The sequence below is a fragment of the Anneissia japonica genome, unplaced genomic scaffold, assembly GCF_011630105.1.
Source record: "Anneissia japonica isolate Jap-2015-1 unplaced genomic scaffold, ASM1163010v1 scaffold5330_len1712360_cov203, whole genome shotgun sequence".
NCBI lineage: Eukaryota > Metazoa > Echinodermata > Crinoidea > Comatulida > Comatulidae > Anneissia > Anneissia japonica.
In genome coordinates this window covers 1,129,416-1,149,523 of record NW_022711894.1, presented here as the reverse complement: position 1 = coordinate 1,149,523, position 20,108 = coordinate 1,129,416, and the positions used below count along the sequence as shown (strand labels likewise).

General features: G+C 33.9%; 1 protein-coding gene across 1 annotated transcript in view; it reads right to left on the bottom strand.

The window, feature by feature from the left end:
• Positions 1-20,108, bottom strand: part of LOC117107631 (SAM and SH3 domain-containing protein 1-like) — a 77,529-nt gene that overhangs the window by 37,636 nt on the left and 19,785 nt on the right. The window contains exons 5-7 of the mRNA XM_033249339.1: positions 14,350-14,439; positions 6,351-6,454; positions 285-353 (exon numbers count right to left, since the gene is read on the bottom strand). Of these exons, the coding sequence (XP_033105230.1) occupies positions 285-353; positions 6,351-6,454; positions 14,350-14,439 (263 nt within the window). The remainder of the gene's footprint in view (positions 1-284; positions 354-6,350; positions 6,455-14,349; positions 14,440-20,108) is intronic.

The following is a 20,108-nucleotide window of genomic DNA, read 5'->3' as shown; positions in this document are numbered from 1 at the left end:
TTATAATATGTTAAAGATACGGCCTCATTGAAGAACACCACCTTGGTGAACCAGCTTCCGTTGTAAAAGAAAACAGGACGTTTAGGTTATCAAATTACCATTCAAACAGCGACTGAATATCCACTTACAAATATAAAGCTCTCCAAAGTTTCATGTTGAAGTTTAAGGGAAAGGGCATTTGAATTTTAGCCTAGGATTAACCACCAAGTTACTGTGTAAATTAATTTCAAGAGTTATTACTAGGTGAAGAACCTAAATGTTATGATTGTGTTTGCATCCCTTACTTCATCTGATGAAATGCTGCTGCTCCTCAAGTCCTCAGCTGTTTTCTTTCTTCCTTCATGGGCCTTCATCTGAAGGAAAAAAACACAAAAAACCACATTACAAACATATCAATAAAAATTAATACAAGTATGATATGTAGCAAGCTTTTTCTATAACAAGAACAACAAAGTATTGTTTGAAGGTTTGCATGGCGAAGTAATAGCATATAAGTTAAAGCTTACGATACACCATGTAGGTAGTTCTGAATAGAAATGTTATAGTTGAAAAAGTCTTGACGTTTCGATTAAGTTGCTTTAATCGTCTTAAGAAGAATAATATCTTCAGAAATTCCAAACAGAGAAATACTTATATGTTTGGGTAGAGAGGCTGGTTGGTGATTGAATGGATAAACTGACCAATGAGAAGACTGCCAGTGAAAGGCTAAAACAAAAGCCATTGTTCACTGAGACAAAGGATGGGAACGCCCAAATAAAGGCATGGTTCCAGTGGCGGGAAAAGGGTGGGAACAACGAAAAACAAAGGCATAGTTCCAGAGTGGAGGGAAAGGGGATGAGAACAAGCATTGAAAAGATGGCAATAACCAATTACACAAGACAACAATCTGAGATTACAAACCCTCACCCTGTTGCGCCATATCAATGTATAGATTCGATTTGCTAGATCCACTGGTTGCTGTATTAATATGATAATAATAATAATAATATATCGTTCTTATATAGCGCAGGTTGTGTTGGAACCTACCAGGTACCCACTTGTACTCCTGGGTGGAGAGAGACAACCGTAGATAAAGTGCCTTGCCCAAGGACACAAGCGATTTGCACAGCCAGAGTTTCGAACCCCCAACCTCAAGGTTGGGAGTCCAAGCCACAACCGGTGCGCCAACCGCACTACATGATAGTGTAATTACTAACTATACAAACATATCAGGTAAAGTATAGCCGAGTGGTAAAGGTGAATGTATTACAGTATGTATAATGTGTAAAGTTGATTGATTGTACAAGTTTCGAATCTCGCTATTGTTTTGTTTGGGTTTTTTTTTAAATTATTTTATATTATATCCTTTGTATCAGCTGCACTCATACCGAAGTGGCACGCTCCACATATACTGACCAATACTCTGCTCCTTCCACTGCACTGTTCTAATGTAATTTGAATAATGAATTCTCAAATGTGTTTCTTTTGTAGCGTGACAAGTCCTTCTTAAAAATTTTGAAAATTCCTTTTGGTGTAAAATTATTTTTTTTATGATATTTTAATGAATGATGGGAACTAATATTTGTATTACACCTTAATTGTGCTACGTTATGTTACTTCCAGATCTGTGCACGCGTCTGGATGGTAAATTGTTACAAACATTACCAAATTTTGGTCCTTACTATAATTGGTATATGATTGTAAATGACAATGTAATATATCATACTTTGTGCAATCCGAACATGTCTTATTTCATTGCATATAAGATATACTATATCCGGCATATCCTATATAAACATTAGCATTGAATTTAATATTGTATTAAAATTAATTCTTTTAGGCCTACATGTTTATTTAGTTAATGAAGAAGCATCTCGTTATTATTGTTATTATTTAATTATAAGTATAATAATTTATTTAATTATTTGCGGCCGAAATACAGTCAGAATAATATGTCTCGCTCACAAAGATCAGTTTACATTCCATTTAACAGTGATATAGAAGTCGCTGGAGAGACTGCACAACTCCAGTAATTGTCCAGTAAGACAGCCTATTGACAATAAAGAAACCTTAAAATAATTTTTCTGCGTGATTTGTCAGACCTAAGAGCTTGTCTTGGCATTTTATATGTAGATAGATAAATGTAATGTTTTTTTTTTGCGAAATACCAGCAAGAAGACTATGCCCTGTAAGAGTTTATTAGAAGAAGGTTTTTCATTTTGGAAAAACGGAATCGTCCCATATGGCCTGACCAATAAAAATTGCTTCCGACAGGCCTGCGTACCAGGGCTTCCTTGGAAAAAGCAGTGCTAGTCACTGAATGGATACCCCTGGTTAAAGAAAGCGTATATAAGTAAACTCCAATGTTCCGCATCCACGTTCAGTACAATAAAGGTGGCTTTCCCTGGTTTTACAATACGTCTGTTTTTTTTGGTTTTTTTTGCCCCCCCCCCCCAGCGAAATCTTTTAATAATATATAAATTTTAAAAGGCAAATGGAAAAACCCATAAAACAGCGAATGGCCACATAATGCAAAACTATTTTAAAATTAAAACGGAACAGTAGAGAAAATCCGATCAGAACGACAAAATAAACTAAGCATCCACTGGAAGGAATCCCAATATCTCAAGTTTTGGGTCAAAAGTTGGCTCCTTTTTGGGAAAAACAACATATGCCTGTTACCATGGCCACAAGATTTTTTTTTTTTTTTTTTTTAGTATCTCATTTTTTTCATATTCACCCACAGTGTAATAACAAAAATACGAAGAAAATCTATTTTTTGAGTTTGGTCACCTTTTTCAGAAATTGGTCGATATTTACAGACAACCGCTCTTAAGTACTCTCGCCAAGTACCAAGCACATGTACTGCCATATGAAGAGCCTATAAAAAGATATCTATCTGTGGCCATATTATGAAGTCTGATCTACAAAAGGAACCATTCAATATACACCTCTGCTGTAATGGGAAACACACTTGAGCTTTTAACAATCCCTGTGCCTAAATATTGTTTAAAGATTTGCTTAATTAAAATCTCATTTTGTTCTGAACATGTATATGGTAGGTGAATCCCATTGGGAATAGGAGTTTATTTTCCTTTATAGCCTGCCATTCTATCTAAGAGTAAAACAGAATAAATAAATAAATAAATAAAATAAAAAATCACATGGAAGCAACTCGCATGATTCTACTTGATGTCTGTAAAAATTGAATATTCTATATTTAGGAGGGCCAGACAGAACGGATACTTTGAAAGTGTTGGAGAGTGGTTAATATCATAAATACTGTATGTAATAAACTTATGTTTACAGAGGATCGTATAAAAAGACTAGCAATTGTGTTTTATTGATCTGAGGAGCAAGTGTATTGACCTATGACTCCTCTGTTGTTGTGGCAGCATAAGACCTAGTCACTATACTACTACTACAGGCATATCTAGCTCAAGTCTAAACCTTTATATAACTATGTCAACAAACATGATTGACATGATCACCAATCCAGGGGCGTAGCTACGGGCAGTGATGAGAGTGCAAAGCATTGGGTCACAGGGCTATTAGGGGCTCATTCATAAATAGACTAAAAATAATAACTTACAGTAATTTATAATTTTATAATATTTTTAAAGAATAAAATGGCCAGTGGGCCCCTCAATAATATTGGGTTTTTAGAGGAGTAGTTATGATTACTGTGTTGATTTCCAATCAGTTGTGTATTCAAGGATGCCCCAGCCAGCCCATTCCCCACAATTAATTTTCAAAATCATAAAAGAAATGGGAAAAAAAGATATTATATTACAATTTAAGTCTGAGAATGCCATTTCCGGCCATCTAGAGGTGCTATAATCATACATTTTCGTACCTGAGCCCCTGAGGTAATCTTCATCCTCCACCCTCCCTGGCCCCTCTGTTTCGAATTTCTGAGAATTTTAAAGAAATTCCCCTATCACATCAAAGGGCCCCGGCAATTAATCTTATACTGCAGCCCTTTCGCACCTAGCTAGGCCGCTGCACCTATTTGAAGGCAAGACAGTAATTCTAGATTTATGCAGGAAGACATTCCATGAGGCCCAACAACAATTGACATTAGACAGACCAGCTACTTACAACAGTATCTATAGTACTGGCTAAGTAAAATGTTTCTGGCCAAAAACTTTTTTCAGTCTCTATAGTACTGGCTAAGTAAAATGTTTCTGGCCAAAAACTTTTTCCAGTCTCTATAGTACTGGCTAAGTAAAAAGTTTCTGGCCAAAAACTTTTTTCAGTCTCTGTAGTACTGGCTAAGTAAAATGTTTTCTGACCAAAAAACTTTTTTCTTGGTGATAGTGCCATAGTTCCTGAACTTTTTTTACACAAATAAATAACATTTTAATTTTAATCCCATTCTTAATTCCTATTTCCACATTTTTTAACTTCATGTAGGCTAGTTCATGTTTGAACTGTGCATGCAAGTGTATCTAAGGTCAATCAATATAAACCTATGTTGTGTGTATGTTTGTTTATGTCAAATGAATTTGATACAGGCATGCGCAGTTCAAACTACAAGTTGGCTTATTGTAAATTTAATATTTGTATTAATTAATTGCCATTATGTTTATGCAAATGAAATGTGGATTCAATTTTCCTATATCCAATATGCACTGTAGGAACAATAACTAAGCCTTGGAATGAACAGAATTAAATATATTGTGGGATAAATAATTTTAATAAATAAAAGTAAATAAAATATATGATCTCAGCATATACAATGACCATTCTAAAGTATAGTTCACACTAAAAATAAAGAGTGCCCTCAAGATTCATGAATGCAGGGATCAATATGCAGGCAGTATAAAGAGATCAATTATAAAGTAAAAAAATCAATTGTGATTGGTTGAGTGGAATCAATAAATGAGAAAATGGAAAATCTGACAGATTGATAAAAAAAAATAGAGGGAATGTGTAAATGACCTACAGAAAATGGGAATAAATTAATGAATGAATAATTTAAATGGATGAAAAGGAAGCCTGCTTGACAGAGAGTGATGGCTAGAGCAACAGCCGCAGCAAATGGGTAAACTGATGAATGATGGGTAGATTAATGATGATATCTGTTTTGATCGGATGAGCAAAATGCTGTCCGAGTCCATACGGTCAGCGACTTTCACAGCATGACATTAAATACTCTTAAAGGTTAACAAAAAAAAAGCAATGTTTGGCTCTTAGCTGCTTATCTTTAGCTATTGCTCTACCTATAATCCAGTCACATCATTTCAATTCCTTTGGCCGACTTCTTCTCATGCAAGACGACTGTCTTACCAGACTAATAATTCTAGATATTTTAAGTCTGTCTAGTGTCAAATCTGCAAATACACTTAAGGCACTCTTAAACCAAGCCAGAAGCAATGCCTGGATCGAACACATTCAACATCCAGGACAAAAATAATCCATCGAAACAGAAGGGAAGGAAAGGACGCTCAAATTATGAATTGTGGTCAAGTGATGGTCTGTAAATACAGAGAGTGGACTCTCTAAATTAATACAACGATTTCAGACTTCAATGCTTTCACAAATTTGTAGACTAACATCAGGTAGAATAAACAAGAAATAATGATAATTTTAAGTCATATTTTAGTTGGTTGGTCCTTGATTTAGAGTGTTCTTATGTATAGCTTGAAGGCATGGGCATTAAGAAGAAATTACATATGCACAGGTACAGTGAACGGAAGCTAAGTTAATGTGCATTTACCGGAAATTAGACATAAATAATAATAATGACAAATATGAAATATCAGAAAAAAAATTTATGGGAAAAATTATGGACAATAATAAAAAAGTGACAGCAGACATATTTTCAGACTTGAGAAATGAAATGGAAGGGGAAACAGAAGTGAAAGGGCCAAGGGGAGGATGGGGATTGATTGTGTTAGATTATTTAAATTAAGGATGGAAGATTGAAATTTAGTATAAAATGGCAAGCAGAAAATTAAAAAAAACTTGAATAAAGTGGTTATTTCATAGTTTAGACTTTGTGTGTTAATGATATAATGTTTTAATGTATTTATTGTAATGTGTATAAAGGGGAACCAATTTAACAGAAATTTACATAAGCCGTATGCCAGTCGTATAGTTTTTGCAGTTTTTTAGCTTTAAATGTCTGCCAGCAAATTTAAGGATTTTGTACTAAAATGTCTATAAATCATTCCAAAACTGATTATTTTTTTTTATCTGTGTATTATTCTGGCAAATACTATTTTACCTAACATGAACAGAACAATGCAGAACGAAAAAAATTCAAGCTATTTTGGTCGTCTTTTGTGGTTCATAAATAAAATCTAAAATAACAATCAATTCACACATCCAATCAAATAAAAAGAGAAAAAAAAGCAACAAAGTACCTTTTCCCATGCGTCATTTTGGGATAGTCTGCCTTCCTTGACCTCTGTGATGAGCCTCAGGATTTCAGCCTCTGACATTGTACTCTCCATTGCACGGAACGTATCTGGAAGATGGATTATAAATAGTTGTCAATATAATCATCAATATTAAATTGAGTGAATTAAAATCCTGGAATCCCTCCCTCGACTTTGTGTATGATGACTGTGATAGGTAACACCCTCATACTTTCCCTATATCTTTGATTAGTGTCTTAAAATGAAATGGAACTAAATTAGATTTCTCATCACTACTTTAAATTAAAAACAAATCCCTTAAGTCAACGACATCTCTGACATCTAGTCAATTCCGATTCAACCTGAAAAAACCCCAGCAGAAATCCCACATATCGATTAAAGCCAAAGGTAATTTTTTGCTGGTAAATGTCCAGAAATGACCAATATTGATTTATACTTGAAGATGACTGGTCAGAGGTTTAATGAAAATAATTATGCAGCGATGATGGAAACTGATACTTGGAATTCGTTATTCCTTGTTTGTTCAAGATAGCTGGCTCGTCTGAGTGATGTACAATATGTGAATGAAAACAGATTTGATCAACTCTGTAAGACCCAGGAAATGTGTCAAGATGAGAAGTTAAATTAAGAGCTGTCTAGTTGCATCCAAATTAATTACGAACTCAAACATTCTTCTTTTGTTCAGCAAGTTGTGCACAATAATATTAACTATTTAATGCAAAAATTTTTGATTATAGCACCTCATTTCAACTTGTATAGAGATCATAGGTGTAGATCCCGGGGGGATAGGGGATATATCCCCCCAATATTTGACAAGGGGAGATGGTCCATTGTATCATCCCCCCCAATATTTTGACTATGTATGGGATAAAATGGAGCTTTACACACTTCTAAAGACTGTCACAGAAATAATTTGCAATGTCTTATGTGCTTACAAAGATGAAAATTAGCATAATGTATTAATGTTGATACAAAATTATTTTATCTTGTACCAATCTAAGCTCTTCTTTCCTTAGATGTTAGATGTGCTTGCAAAGCAAGCCAAATTTTCACACTGAAGGGTGTGTACGACATCAGTAATTTTATGTCAATTCCAAGAATTTTAATGGTTATATCGGTTGATGAGCAATTTATTGATTATAATAGCAAGGAGGAACTTTTTAGGTACGCTAAAATTGTTCTGTAAGTGTCAGAAAAAGGTTAAAGGTTATAGATTTATATGAAACTGGCCAAAGAATTTGTGTCTCGATCAGAAACTCGTAAAAACAAGTTTGGCCATTTCATTTAAGCAGTTATGTGAATAGCGCATATAAATACTCATCATTTTTATTATGTTTAATACTTTACAAAACCATGTTAATACCAGTGGTAATAACAACAAAACAAAATAGGCATTAAGAGGTTTATCGTTCATGAGCGAATGTATTTATTATAAAAGTGTAAAAATGAAGAAAGTCAATAAAATACTATAAAATATTTACTTATTCTTCCACTTCTCTTTTTGCTTCACATCAATGACCTCCCTAATGGCATTCAACCAGGAAGCGCTGTGAATATCTCACAGATACAGATATGCCATATTGTTAATGGTAAATTTTATTTTCATTTTGATAAAAATTTCACTAAAAGCAGTCATCAAATTGCACCAATTTATTTTGCAAAAACAAGGTTTCCACCTTCAGAGGGGGGGGGGCACATCCCCTGTCTGCACAAGCGCACACATTGGCGCTAACATGCCAATCATCCCCTCCAATGAAAAATACTTTTCTATGCCACTGATAGTGATACTCTAGCCACGTACAGTTGGCAGTTTTTTCGTTGATATATGAAAACCACCAGAAAGTACTACTCTCACTTATTTTAATATTGTATCTATTTCATGGAATATTAATAATTATAATGCATTGTTCTTAATTTTCATGGTAACATAGCATAAATTCAGAATATTTCTGCCCACGTAAACTTTGTATGTGCACAGTGTTCAATTTCCATATGATTTCATTTCGCTTGTAACATGATCCACCACGGACAATGAACTTGTTCAACAAAAAAAATAATGGGCCGATTAGAAACATGGCAACAAGAATAGACTTGATCAATAATGAAAAGCGTTACGAATCGGAATAATTATCAGTATATGCGTGTTGTCGTTAAACGTGAATGCGTCAAGCTACGCCAGCTCCCAACACAAAATTAGAGTCCCTTAATCTCAAGGCACAATGCAATTCATCATGATGGCACCAAAAACTCCATGCCTTTTATTATTTCACAGCTTTTACAATGGAAAGTGGGTCAAATCTAGTGACTGTTATCAAGGTAAGAGTGCTTTGTCTCTCCTATTAACGGTCGTTTGGTGCGAGCAATCAACTGACACACGTTGCTAGTTTACCAGCTGTTTTTTGAAAAGTTTGTGATGTTGAATTGTACTGTAAGGGGCAACATCTGTTTTTGGCATTCTGTGACTCTGAGAATGAATAGTTCTTCTTGTCTTAGACATCAACAAATGAAATATTTTAATAAATATTAACAACTAAAAATGAACAAATTCAGATTGTCCCGGGAAAACAATCAACTGTATGTAATGGCTTGTTTTGAAGAGAGAAACTATTGTCAAGCACAATAGGAATAGCTAAAGACTGATTAAATAATAATTAAATTGAACATAATATACATTAATACTGCAAATCAATCACACCAGCATTTCCACGAAAAAACATTCTTGCATTCAAAATGTATTTTGTTACTTGCTACTCTCGCTAATTATGCCAAACATGTAGATCCATCAAATTCATAAGGGCTTTTGAGATGTTTGAATTGAACATCACCATAAATGCCAAATATTATTTGAATTGAAAATAATCTATAATGCTTCAGCACGTCATGCATATTCATGAGCTAATCTAATGTTACAAGTTTGAGCCAAGTTGTGGAGTGTTGTTTCAAAACATAAAACTGATTTAAACGAAGCTCGCTTGCTAAGTGAGTGTAAAGAGCAGACTCCAAGACTACGATTAAAGTGGATAAATAAACCAATTCCTCTTCTTTTATTACCACTAATCAACGAATCAATAGGCTGCCTACGTACATTGTATGGCATACGATATCGACACCACAGATTGGTTAATAAAGTTGCCAAACATTATGACACAGCTACGAAGAAACTGGTTTATCGTGTTTTATTTAGATTTAACGGATAAAAAAAAACTGGAACAAGGATCAACTTTTCTTTCACTAAGGCTGTTATCATTAATTTTTATGAGTACATGCAGAGTAATAATGGGACTTGTTACCATGTATGGTATTATACTACAGCCTCATTGTGCCAAGAACACATTCGACTATAAAAATTCTAAATCTATTATAAATTTATGCCCTGTGCCGTTTGCATTACTGTATGAAATAATGTAATTGGTTGAACAAATAGGAAAACTTTTCATGATATTGAACATCTGACTATATCATGTGGCTTACTCAGTGAAGCATGCCATGGTTATCTGAAATTTTGACTTAAATCCTGACGGATTCATGAGTTTACATTTACTCATAAAAATTAATGTGGAGGCTGTTTGGCACAGCAGGAAGGTTTGGTTTCCCAACCTCGGGGTCAGGTTTTCAATCCCTCGCTGTGCATTTCGCTTGCGTCCTTGAGCAAGACACTTTATCTGCATTGCTTTTCTCTACCCAGGAGTATAAATGAGTACCTGGTGGGGTTGCTTGTTCTTGTGCTGATTTCCAGTAGCAACACTTAAAGCATGTGGACCCAATAACCAGAGAAAAGAACTGCGCTTTATAACCACAAGGAAGAGACGCATTATAAATGTCTATACCACTTTCCTCCTCCTCCTCCCACCCTTAAATTTGTATACATTTACATTGCAAACCATAAATCTTAAGGTACTGTATAGCCCGATCTAACTGCTATGCTCAAGTTTGGTGCTCCAATGTCTAATAACGTTGTAGTTTGGTGTTCAAATCATATTTTTATAGAACTATACTTAAAATGTAACTTCCAATTGATAGACATGGCAGAGGTTGCTGCAATGTTGTGTTAACTGGAGTCTATATAATCTCTTGGTTCCTGGAATTTATTTATTAACCCTCGCATGAGAATTAGGCAGAATCAGGGACAATGTATTCATTACCTGTTGGTACCATCCTGGCAGTTCTAAAATTGGTGCATCTTCACTAGAATATATTGTTGTCTGTGCTGATGCAACATAATATCCATACACGTTTTTAACCAAGGGGCTATCGCATAATGATGATTTGCAATGTCGCCTACTTACAGAGAATTCATCATGAAATACAGCACAATACACAATGCAGTGTAACTGTAAGGTTAGTATAATGGGGCCTTAGTCAGGCAAGGCATAACAAGTGTAATTTCTGGGGGGAATTATTCCAATTAAATTTCTAACACTCATGGCAATAAATTGATTTGTAATGGCGGAAGAATGCTTGGAATATAATGAGAGAGGAGTATAATGGGCCAAGGAGGAGTAATAGAGACAGAGATAATGGGTAGAGAAATAACAGGGATAGAATTAATGCAAAGGGAAGTAGGAACAGGAGAATGAGGAAAGCAGGAAAGGGAATGTACATGGATAGAAGTAGGCTAAGAAAATAAGGAATGAGAGAATAGGGAACGGCTGGTGTAATGGAAAAGTTGATGAATAGTAGGATGGAAATAAGAAGAAATTGCTGAATGAGGAAAAAAATAATAGCAATGTAATTAATGAGAAGCAAAGTAATGAGAAATGGGAACAATATAAGAAAGAAGGTGATGGGAATGAAGTGAAATGCAGAGGGAAGACATGTGGAGAGGTGTAATTGAGAAGAGTTAAAAATCTATTTAAAAAAAGGAAAAATTAATGAATATATCAGAAAGAGAAATATTGAGAATATAAGTGATAAGAAGACAGGCCAATTAGAATCACTTCTATATGAAAAAATGAACACATTAAAATGTGGTAATAAGCCTAGTTGAGGCAACCAACACCTTCGGTAAATTGGATTGAATCAAGTGAAGTACCATATTTCAATTTCCCTGAAATGAAAATGTATCAGGTGGAGTAAGCAGGTTAGTGCAGGAGAGTAATTAAATGGGCCAAGGAGGAGTAATAGAGACAGAGATAATGGGTAGAGAAATAACAGGGATAGAATTAATGCAAAGGGAAGTAGGAACAGGAGAATGAGGAAAGCAGGAAAGGGAATGTACATGGATAGAAGTAGGCTAAGAAAATAAGGAATGAGAGAATAGGGAACGGCTGGTGTAATGGAAAAGTTGATGAATAGTAGGATGGAAATAAGAAGAAATTGCTGAATGAGGAAAAAAATAATAGCAATGTAATTAATGAGAAGCAAAGTAATGAGAAATGGGAACAATATAAGAAAGAAGGTGATGGGAATGAAGTGAAATGCAGAGGGAAGACATGTGGAGAGGTGTAATTGAGAAGAGTTAAAAATCTATTTAAAAAAAGGAAAAATTAATGAATATATCAGAAAGAGAAATATTGAGAATATAAGTAATAAGAAGACAGGCCAATTAGAATCACTTCTATATGAAAAAATGAACACATTAAAATGTGGTAATAAGCCTAGTTGAGGCAACCAACACCTTCGGTAAATTGGATTGAATCAAGTGAAGTACCATATTTCAATTTCCCTGAAATGAAAATGTATCAGGTGGAGTAAGCAGGTTAGTGCAGGAGAGTAATTAAGCAAACAGGTATGCATGTATCAAATTCATCACTTTACTTTGCGTGCTGTCATCCAACACAATGTACTTTTCTAAGGCATATAATTTGATTAATGCGGCGAAATTACAATGCTGATATTTATGATGTGTCGATGTTTACCTATATATTTTCTGTACCATGGCTGTGAAAATTACAGTGATTACCGTATACCACATTTCACAAGCAAGAACTTTCAATTATGTTAATTAGAAATACAATGGCTGATGTTTTTCGGTATGTTTTCTCAAATTTGCCCATAAGATAGTCATCTACACAGTTTTACAACATAAAGTTATTTAATCATACATATACTTTTAAAATAAAATAGTATTATAAGCTTATAGATTATTTGATTGTGTATTGTCTTGTTTGTGTATTATATTTGTTGTGTTTATTGAGGGTGATTGTCAAGAGCGGAAGGGTCCACAAATTAATTTTTAGGCCGGCAGGCACAAGTGGCCAATGTTTTGTAATGATATTATACGAACAATGACTGCTCATGAGGGGAATGTGAAATCTATTGTCCAGAGGTGATGTGGAGACCGTAGCCTACTATCTTCTTTTGTAGTAGGCTACAGTCTCCACATCACCGAGGGGCTATAGATGTTGCTCTTCCCCGAATCTTTATCAGTTAATAATTATATTTCTGTGTATACCTCATACATACTGTAAATTCTCAAGGCTAAAAAAATGTAATAATGAAAAGAGTACCCACCAAGTAGGCCTAGCCTAGGCTCTAAGCTTACTTCCTAGCAGTGGTGCCACCAGCGGGGAAGGGGGCAGGGGCTTGACAAGTACGGCTGAGCTCGTTGGGCAGTCGGCCCCCAAAAAAATTTTAAAACAGGCCTACACCATGCCAAAAGATGTCTTTCACAGTCATAGAATGCCATTTCCGGCCATCCAGATGTTCTATTTAAAAAAAATCTCACCAGGCATGCTCAAGCCCCCACTGTTGGACAACTTAGCTCCCTCCCCCCGTCCCAAAAAATGTATCCTAGAGCCGCCAACTGCTTCCTAGGCCTAGGCGGTCAAAGGCCAATCTCTCTCGTCATAGAGGTTGCAGTCCCATTTTACGTCTGTGCGTGTCATATTTATACAGCAACGTCTATGGGGCTTGGGAGATTAAATTGTGACAGGGCAAAAAAGTACTCATTTAACGCGATAGTACTTTTTTGCAGTGAATTTATGAACTATCATTCAAACCTACGTTATAGGGGTGATGGTTGAGTTATTACCTGCTTTTTAACCAATCAGATGCCTATGAATCTAAGTATGCAGTATATAATATATTATACATTATATACATAGAAAAATAGGTCTTTTTTCTATGAAAGGGCACAGACAAGCTTAATGTCGTTAATTTCTTGATACTGGGTCAAAATGATGAGTTAATTAAAAAATTGGAAGTTCACTCCGCACTGCTAGCTATTAAATTATAACTTGATTTACTGTTAATTACTTATGTTATAGCATCTGGACAAAAATTCCAATTGTAACATGTTACATTTTTCAATAATTATATTATACTTCAATTCTTGAAGAAACATAGTTTTGTTTTATGTATTTCTCATCAGGTAATTATGAATTTATTCTTCTACTACTCAATTAGGTTACCATGCAGACATGAGTTTAATAGGCAAAGGTCACAGATTACTCTGCAACCATTGAGCTCAATGCTGTAACCATGGCATTAATCGTTACATTCAGGTCATACCTGTAGAGATACTACATGAACATTTTTAGAATAGAAGAGTTATCATTATTATCTTTAAATAGTTATCTAAAAATACCTTTTTAACTTGTAATTTGCATGCGATTTGGCCTTAGGGCCACGATATGTGGAGTTTTTAAATAAAATTGAATTGAATTGAAATATACACTTTATTATTTTTAGAAAGAATTTAATTTTAATACTTTACAGTTATATTTCTATTATACAATATGTTACATTTGTTGCACCTGTATGAGGGCCTCTTTGAAACAGATTAATGTGAGATCAATCCTCTTGAAACATTTCAGAATAAATAGAAAAGAGACAGTCAAAGTGTCCAAAAGAGAGATGGGCAGAAATACAGACAGACAGACTGGAGGAAGTGGCAGGAAGCTATTAGATGAGCAGTGAGATTGAATGCAATAATAAAGAACCTAATAAGTTAAACATAACTTGCTACAAGCTCTAGGAGAACATTTAACAGTGGCACAAATTCCTTTTTATACCATGTATGGCCATAATTAATGGAGATTACCTTTTTGGCCCTGTGGTTGGGATTGACTCCTCGCTTTTCGGCCAAACAGTGAGAAAAACGAATACTTTCTTTGAACACATTGCGGTGAAACTGAAATAAAACATGAATTTGGATTTAACAACTGTACTAGAATAAATTTATGGAATTAGCAGTGCTTGAAATAAATCTTGAAATATAAAATATTCAATATTTCAATGTGAAAAATTCACACTTATTTATGTGATGTGAAATGTACATTTAACAGCTGTAAAGAAAAGTATTTATTCATTGTCAAACATATACTGTATGATAAGGTATTTGTACAAATTACTTCAATCACTGGTATGAAACAAGTTGAGTGGATCAACAAATGGACAGGAACCAATGAACAGATGAATTGATAAATAGATGAACAGATATGAATGGATAAATGAATAAATAGACATAAATGAATGCATAAATGGGAAAAAAATACATAAATGGATAAATAGATGAATAGACATGAATGAAAATATAAATGGAAAAAATATTTGAATGTATAAATAGATGAACAGACATGAATGAATATGGGGAAAAAACGTGAATGGATAAAATAGATGAATAGACATGAATTTCAAAATACTGTAGAAGAACCGTCATGAAATGAAAAAAAGATTAATAGACATTATTAAATACATAGACGAATAGACATGAATGGGTAAATAGACATGAATGGGTAAATAGATGAATCGACATGAAATGAAAAATAGATGATTAAACAGGATTATATAGATGAATAGACATGAATGGAAAGATAAATGAACCAACATGAAATGAAAAATAGATGAATAGACATGAAAAGAGAACTAGATGAATAGATATGAACATTTAGATAGATGAATATACGAATGGAAGGACAAATAAATGTCCACAAATGAATTTGTTTGAGTGTATGAGAAAATAAAGGACCACAAATGAATGAGTTTAAGTGGATGAGTATCTCTAACAAATACATATTTAAATGATTGAATGAAGGTATAACTAAGTGAATGAATGAACACATCTTAATGAATACATTGAATGAAAGTAATTAATGATTTAATAAACGATCACATTAAGTAGACCCATGATAATACTATGTACTCCAGATAATCATGTTATTAATCTATCACATCATGCTAGGATGCTGAGTACATCAATTATTTCATACAATAGAGCTGAACCCTAAATAGTAACGTTAGAACAACACCTGCTCCTAAACACCGTCAAAGGTAGCCTGCAACAAATTTAGTATGTGATATACAGTGTAGCAGCAGACTAGCCCTTAATATCTTAGCTACACACACTCTCAGAGTTGATATCCAGTGACCTACATGTTGAAGTGTATTAACAGACCACATAAATAATAACATAAATGTGCATTTGTTTGTTGTTGGGAACGTCAAGATTTATAGGGCTGCAGTGGCGTAGCTAGTGGAGTCAAGGGGGGCACGTGAAACGGGCGCCAGGTTTGTGGGGGGCACTGAAATGGGAGAATGAGAGTAAACAAATAAGCACTTTTTAGAAAAATACGACGAAATTGATATATGTCGTCAGGCATGAATATTTTCTAGTTAAATAATAAAAATCTGAATGTAGTTGTTTTTATTGGCAAATTTATAGATTGCGATTTCTTTTCAGTCCATTTCGATCGTTTTCTCTTCTTTTTTTTTACCCTATTCTGTAATCACTACATGACTACAGCTCATCCTGCCATATTTCAGAGCAATGATGGGACAAGAGAGACTATCTGCTTTGGCACTACTTAGTATTTTGCGTGATGAAGCAGACAACATTGCTAACTTTGATCATGTTATTAACTTATTTGCTGATGCAAAAGCACACAAAATTCAGTTGCAAGTTTAAACAATGTTAAAAATTCAGCAACTTACAAGAATCTACTATAAGATAAATTTAAAGAATAAAAATACAAGCTATATGCGATAAATACAAATTAGGATAATGGTAAAGTTGTATACAAAGTTCCGAACATCTTAATGCGGTTTCAATAGTATGAAACAGGAGTGGCGCAACCGGGGCCAGGGCCCCACCTTCGTGGATAGCTGTCCCCCGGGGAGAAAAACAATAATTCGTCGGGGACAAAGCTAGAATAATAATAGTTATTCGGGTTTAAATAATGTTATTTAGACAGTACTTATTTTTACAGTGCATGATATGGACGTACTGTACGGATGCCTAAAGTCTAGTCTATAAAACCAATATCAATTTATTTCAAAAATTATAATTATAATTGGGGTGGGCAATTTTCTACTCTTTCCAACGGGCGCCAAAACCTCCAGCTACGCCACTGTAGGGCTGGAAGCAATCAGTCAGTTACTCATTGACTTTTATGGGAACCAATAAAAAGTAGTGTTCTTATGGGTGTTTTTGATTAAATTTTTGATTTGATAAATACAAAATATACAACAATGTAAACAAACAGATACTGTAATATGATATCTATACAATAACTACTTACAAAATATGAGTCTGAATAATACTGATGTGGTTTTAAATATGAAAAAAAAAATGTGATGCAAAAAATAGAAAAAAAACCGACTTTGTGAATGCAAAGCACACATGAGCATCACATATCATGTGATATTACGGCTTAATGTCAGGTGACGTATATGATCATTTCAGTGGATATTTTTTTGTCTCAAATTGGCAGATACTTCTAGCAACGATATTGCTAAATTGATTCTCCTGCCTTTCTTCGCATTTTATATCGTTTGACAGAATGCAAAGCCACGTTGAAATGGATCAACAGTGATTTTTGACACATGTCAGAACTTATCACTTTTTCACTTGCCAAATAAATGCAGAGAGCAACCTGTGAAAATGCATTAATTTTTCTCACACTATAATTTTCGATTTTACCCAATTTTACAGATTTCAAAATATGTAGTCAAAATAGATCATCTATAATACGATGAGTCATTAGAATTCCCTTTTCACAAGCTCTGCTTGCTTCTGAACTTTAAGAATTTAATCGTGAACAGTTACATGATTAATCATCTGAATTATAATAATATTTTCATATTGTTTATTTTTTCATCCAATTTCAATGCACTGTAATTGTACATACAATCATTTTCCCACTCAACTAAATTTCTGAATGGTAATTTCTTTTCCTCTGATAAATTCACCCCTGGTTATTTGTGGTTACTGAGCATTTACCACCAATTAATTTTTGTTTACATAATCTCATCACATACATATTATGTTATTACTCAACTTAATTTGTATAGTGCTCATAAGCAGTATATTAGAAATTTTGGCAGCTAAAGAGGATATTTAGTCCTCTTACTAAGAGTGGGTACTTTTTACTAACTTTTTAAGTACAAAAATAAGTCTGAAGCCCAAGAATACTCATCAGGGAGTAGAACTTATTAAATAATATTCCATTTGGGCAAGGCATTTCACATAGTTACTTGCAAGGATATAATAATTACTCTTACAATAATTTTGAATTTACTTTTCTTTGTACAGTATATGTACTTCAATTTAACTTTTGATATTTAAAATTCTTCGTTTTCTTTGTATCTTCTTGCAAAAAAGGCCTTGTGAAAAACACCATTATGTTGATACAAGTTTTTTCCGTTTTAAAATAAAGTTATTATTTATATTATTGCAATTCAAGTGAACTTAGCAAGTAGATTAAGCAATTTGTAAGTTACTTACAAACTTTGACATTTGAATTTAATAGAATGAAATAATTGTAAATAGTATTCTTTAATTTGTTTATGGACAAAAACACACTTTATATTTAATAATGAACTCGGTTTTCCACTAGAATTTCCAATACCACACAATCAGATATCACATACATTTTACTGTATTTACTTTAATAATTATCAACAAAACTGTTGTAATTAATATTTAATCTATAAAGCAAGGCCTACATATAATGTAGATTTAAGTCTTTTAAAGTGTAAAGTGTTTGAAAGCCAACTTTTGATAGATAGTGCAATTTTTTTTTTTTTTACCAGTATTTGAAATTATGCTTATACAGTATCAGTGTAGGTTTGTGACAGTTTGATAAAATAATATTATAACTTTAACTGATAATTAAAATTCTACAGTAGGTCTTAATATATAAATATAAAAAAGTGTTAATCAGCTTTGATTTTAGAAATCGTTCCTTTGTTCCCATGACACTGAAAGGTGGAAATAAATTATCTATAAATTTTAAATTTAAACAAAGGAATACTGTAAAATATATTGTATCACATCATTTGAATGTTATTTCTGTTTCTCAGTTGGAGTGAAGTAATTTTCATATATCTTGATCACACTTATGTCAACATTAATTTTCACCCATCATTAACTTTTACTGTCAACCGCGATCAAATCTCTCTTTCACATTGCATGCAACTTTTACAGTGAAGCTCAATCTGATCTCCCATTTCACATTGCCAATCAAAAACGTAAACATAAAAAGGACTTGATTTCTTTGTTTCATATATTAACCAGGTCTTCCATTAATTCATTAATTATTTATGAATATTTAACATTGGTTATCCACACTAAAGCACACACAAATCATGCAGCCTGAGGGACTAAATATTTCCGGTTCAACTGTCCCACCAGAACAAAGACGCATCAGATCAATAGTCGTCAGTAAATCATAATTATTATTAAATTTTCTCAAATTGAACTGGCTAACTATGATTTACTTCTTTTGTTTGTTCATTTCTTCTGAGCACGCTCAGTGGAGCTCCTTCTGTTTTGGAGAATATTTTATTTGTTGGCATGCTGCCACGAGTGGACGTGATCCTATAGGCACGTATCACTCCACCATGGTAAGGCATTGATTATTCAATGATGATAGTGCTTGGAAGACATGCTGTATGCACTCATGCGTGACAAGATGTAACGTATGGATGAGTGTGTACAAATGCAGGCCATGCTATTTAAAAAAAACATGTTTTATTATGAGAATTCTGAAGATTGCACAGTTTACATTATTGATTCTGTATCCAATGACCAGAAAAAAAAGATGCAATTGGCAACCCAAGGAAATAGGTGCAGTTACAATCGACCTAAAATGTGTGCTATGTAAAAAATATAAAGACAATAAAATGAATTTAAGAAATTAACACGTTGACTACCAGTGATGAGTATATTTGACCCACAGGGTGTTGCTAAGGGTGCTAGGGACGACTATAATCATCAAAATCGGGGTAATATTTTACCATTTATTACTTCCTTGTTATACATAGTAGAACCACAGACTTAACGGCCCGTAGTTCGTGGAAGATACACATGGACAATAACGTACAAATAACGGATGTATGTTTGTTGTGTTATCTTACCAGTAGTACACTCGATTGCATGATTGGGGCACATATTCCAACCCATGCAAAAAGCTGACGAGAAAACTTGCACTTGGCAGAGACAATAAAAAATGCTGTCCAAGTGCCGGCGACAAGTTTACTCGTCCCCTAATTTTTTCCTGCCAATAATTAGACACCATTTTGATGATATAGACTAGATAGTAGATAGAATTTCAAACCAGACCTCTGCGAGGCCAAGGTTCCTATGCGGGCATTCGTAAAATATTGCACTACTGTATTTTCGATGATGTAGACATGGCAACTAACGAGGGAGTGCTCATGTTAATTTGAGATGACAAACAAATTTAAGGGCAGATAGTTTCAGTTTTATCGTATGTAATCATAGCAATCATCAGGTGCTAGAAGTACCTCATGAAACAGCCTGTAGTGCAATAAAATGTTGAATTTGTAACCAAGCGTCAT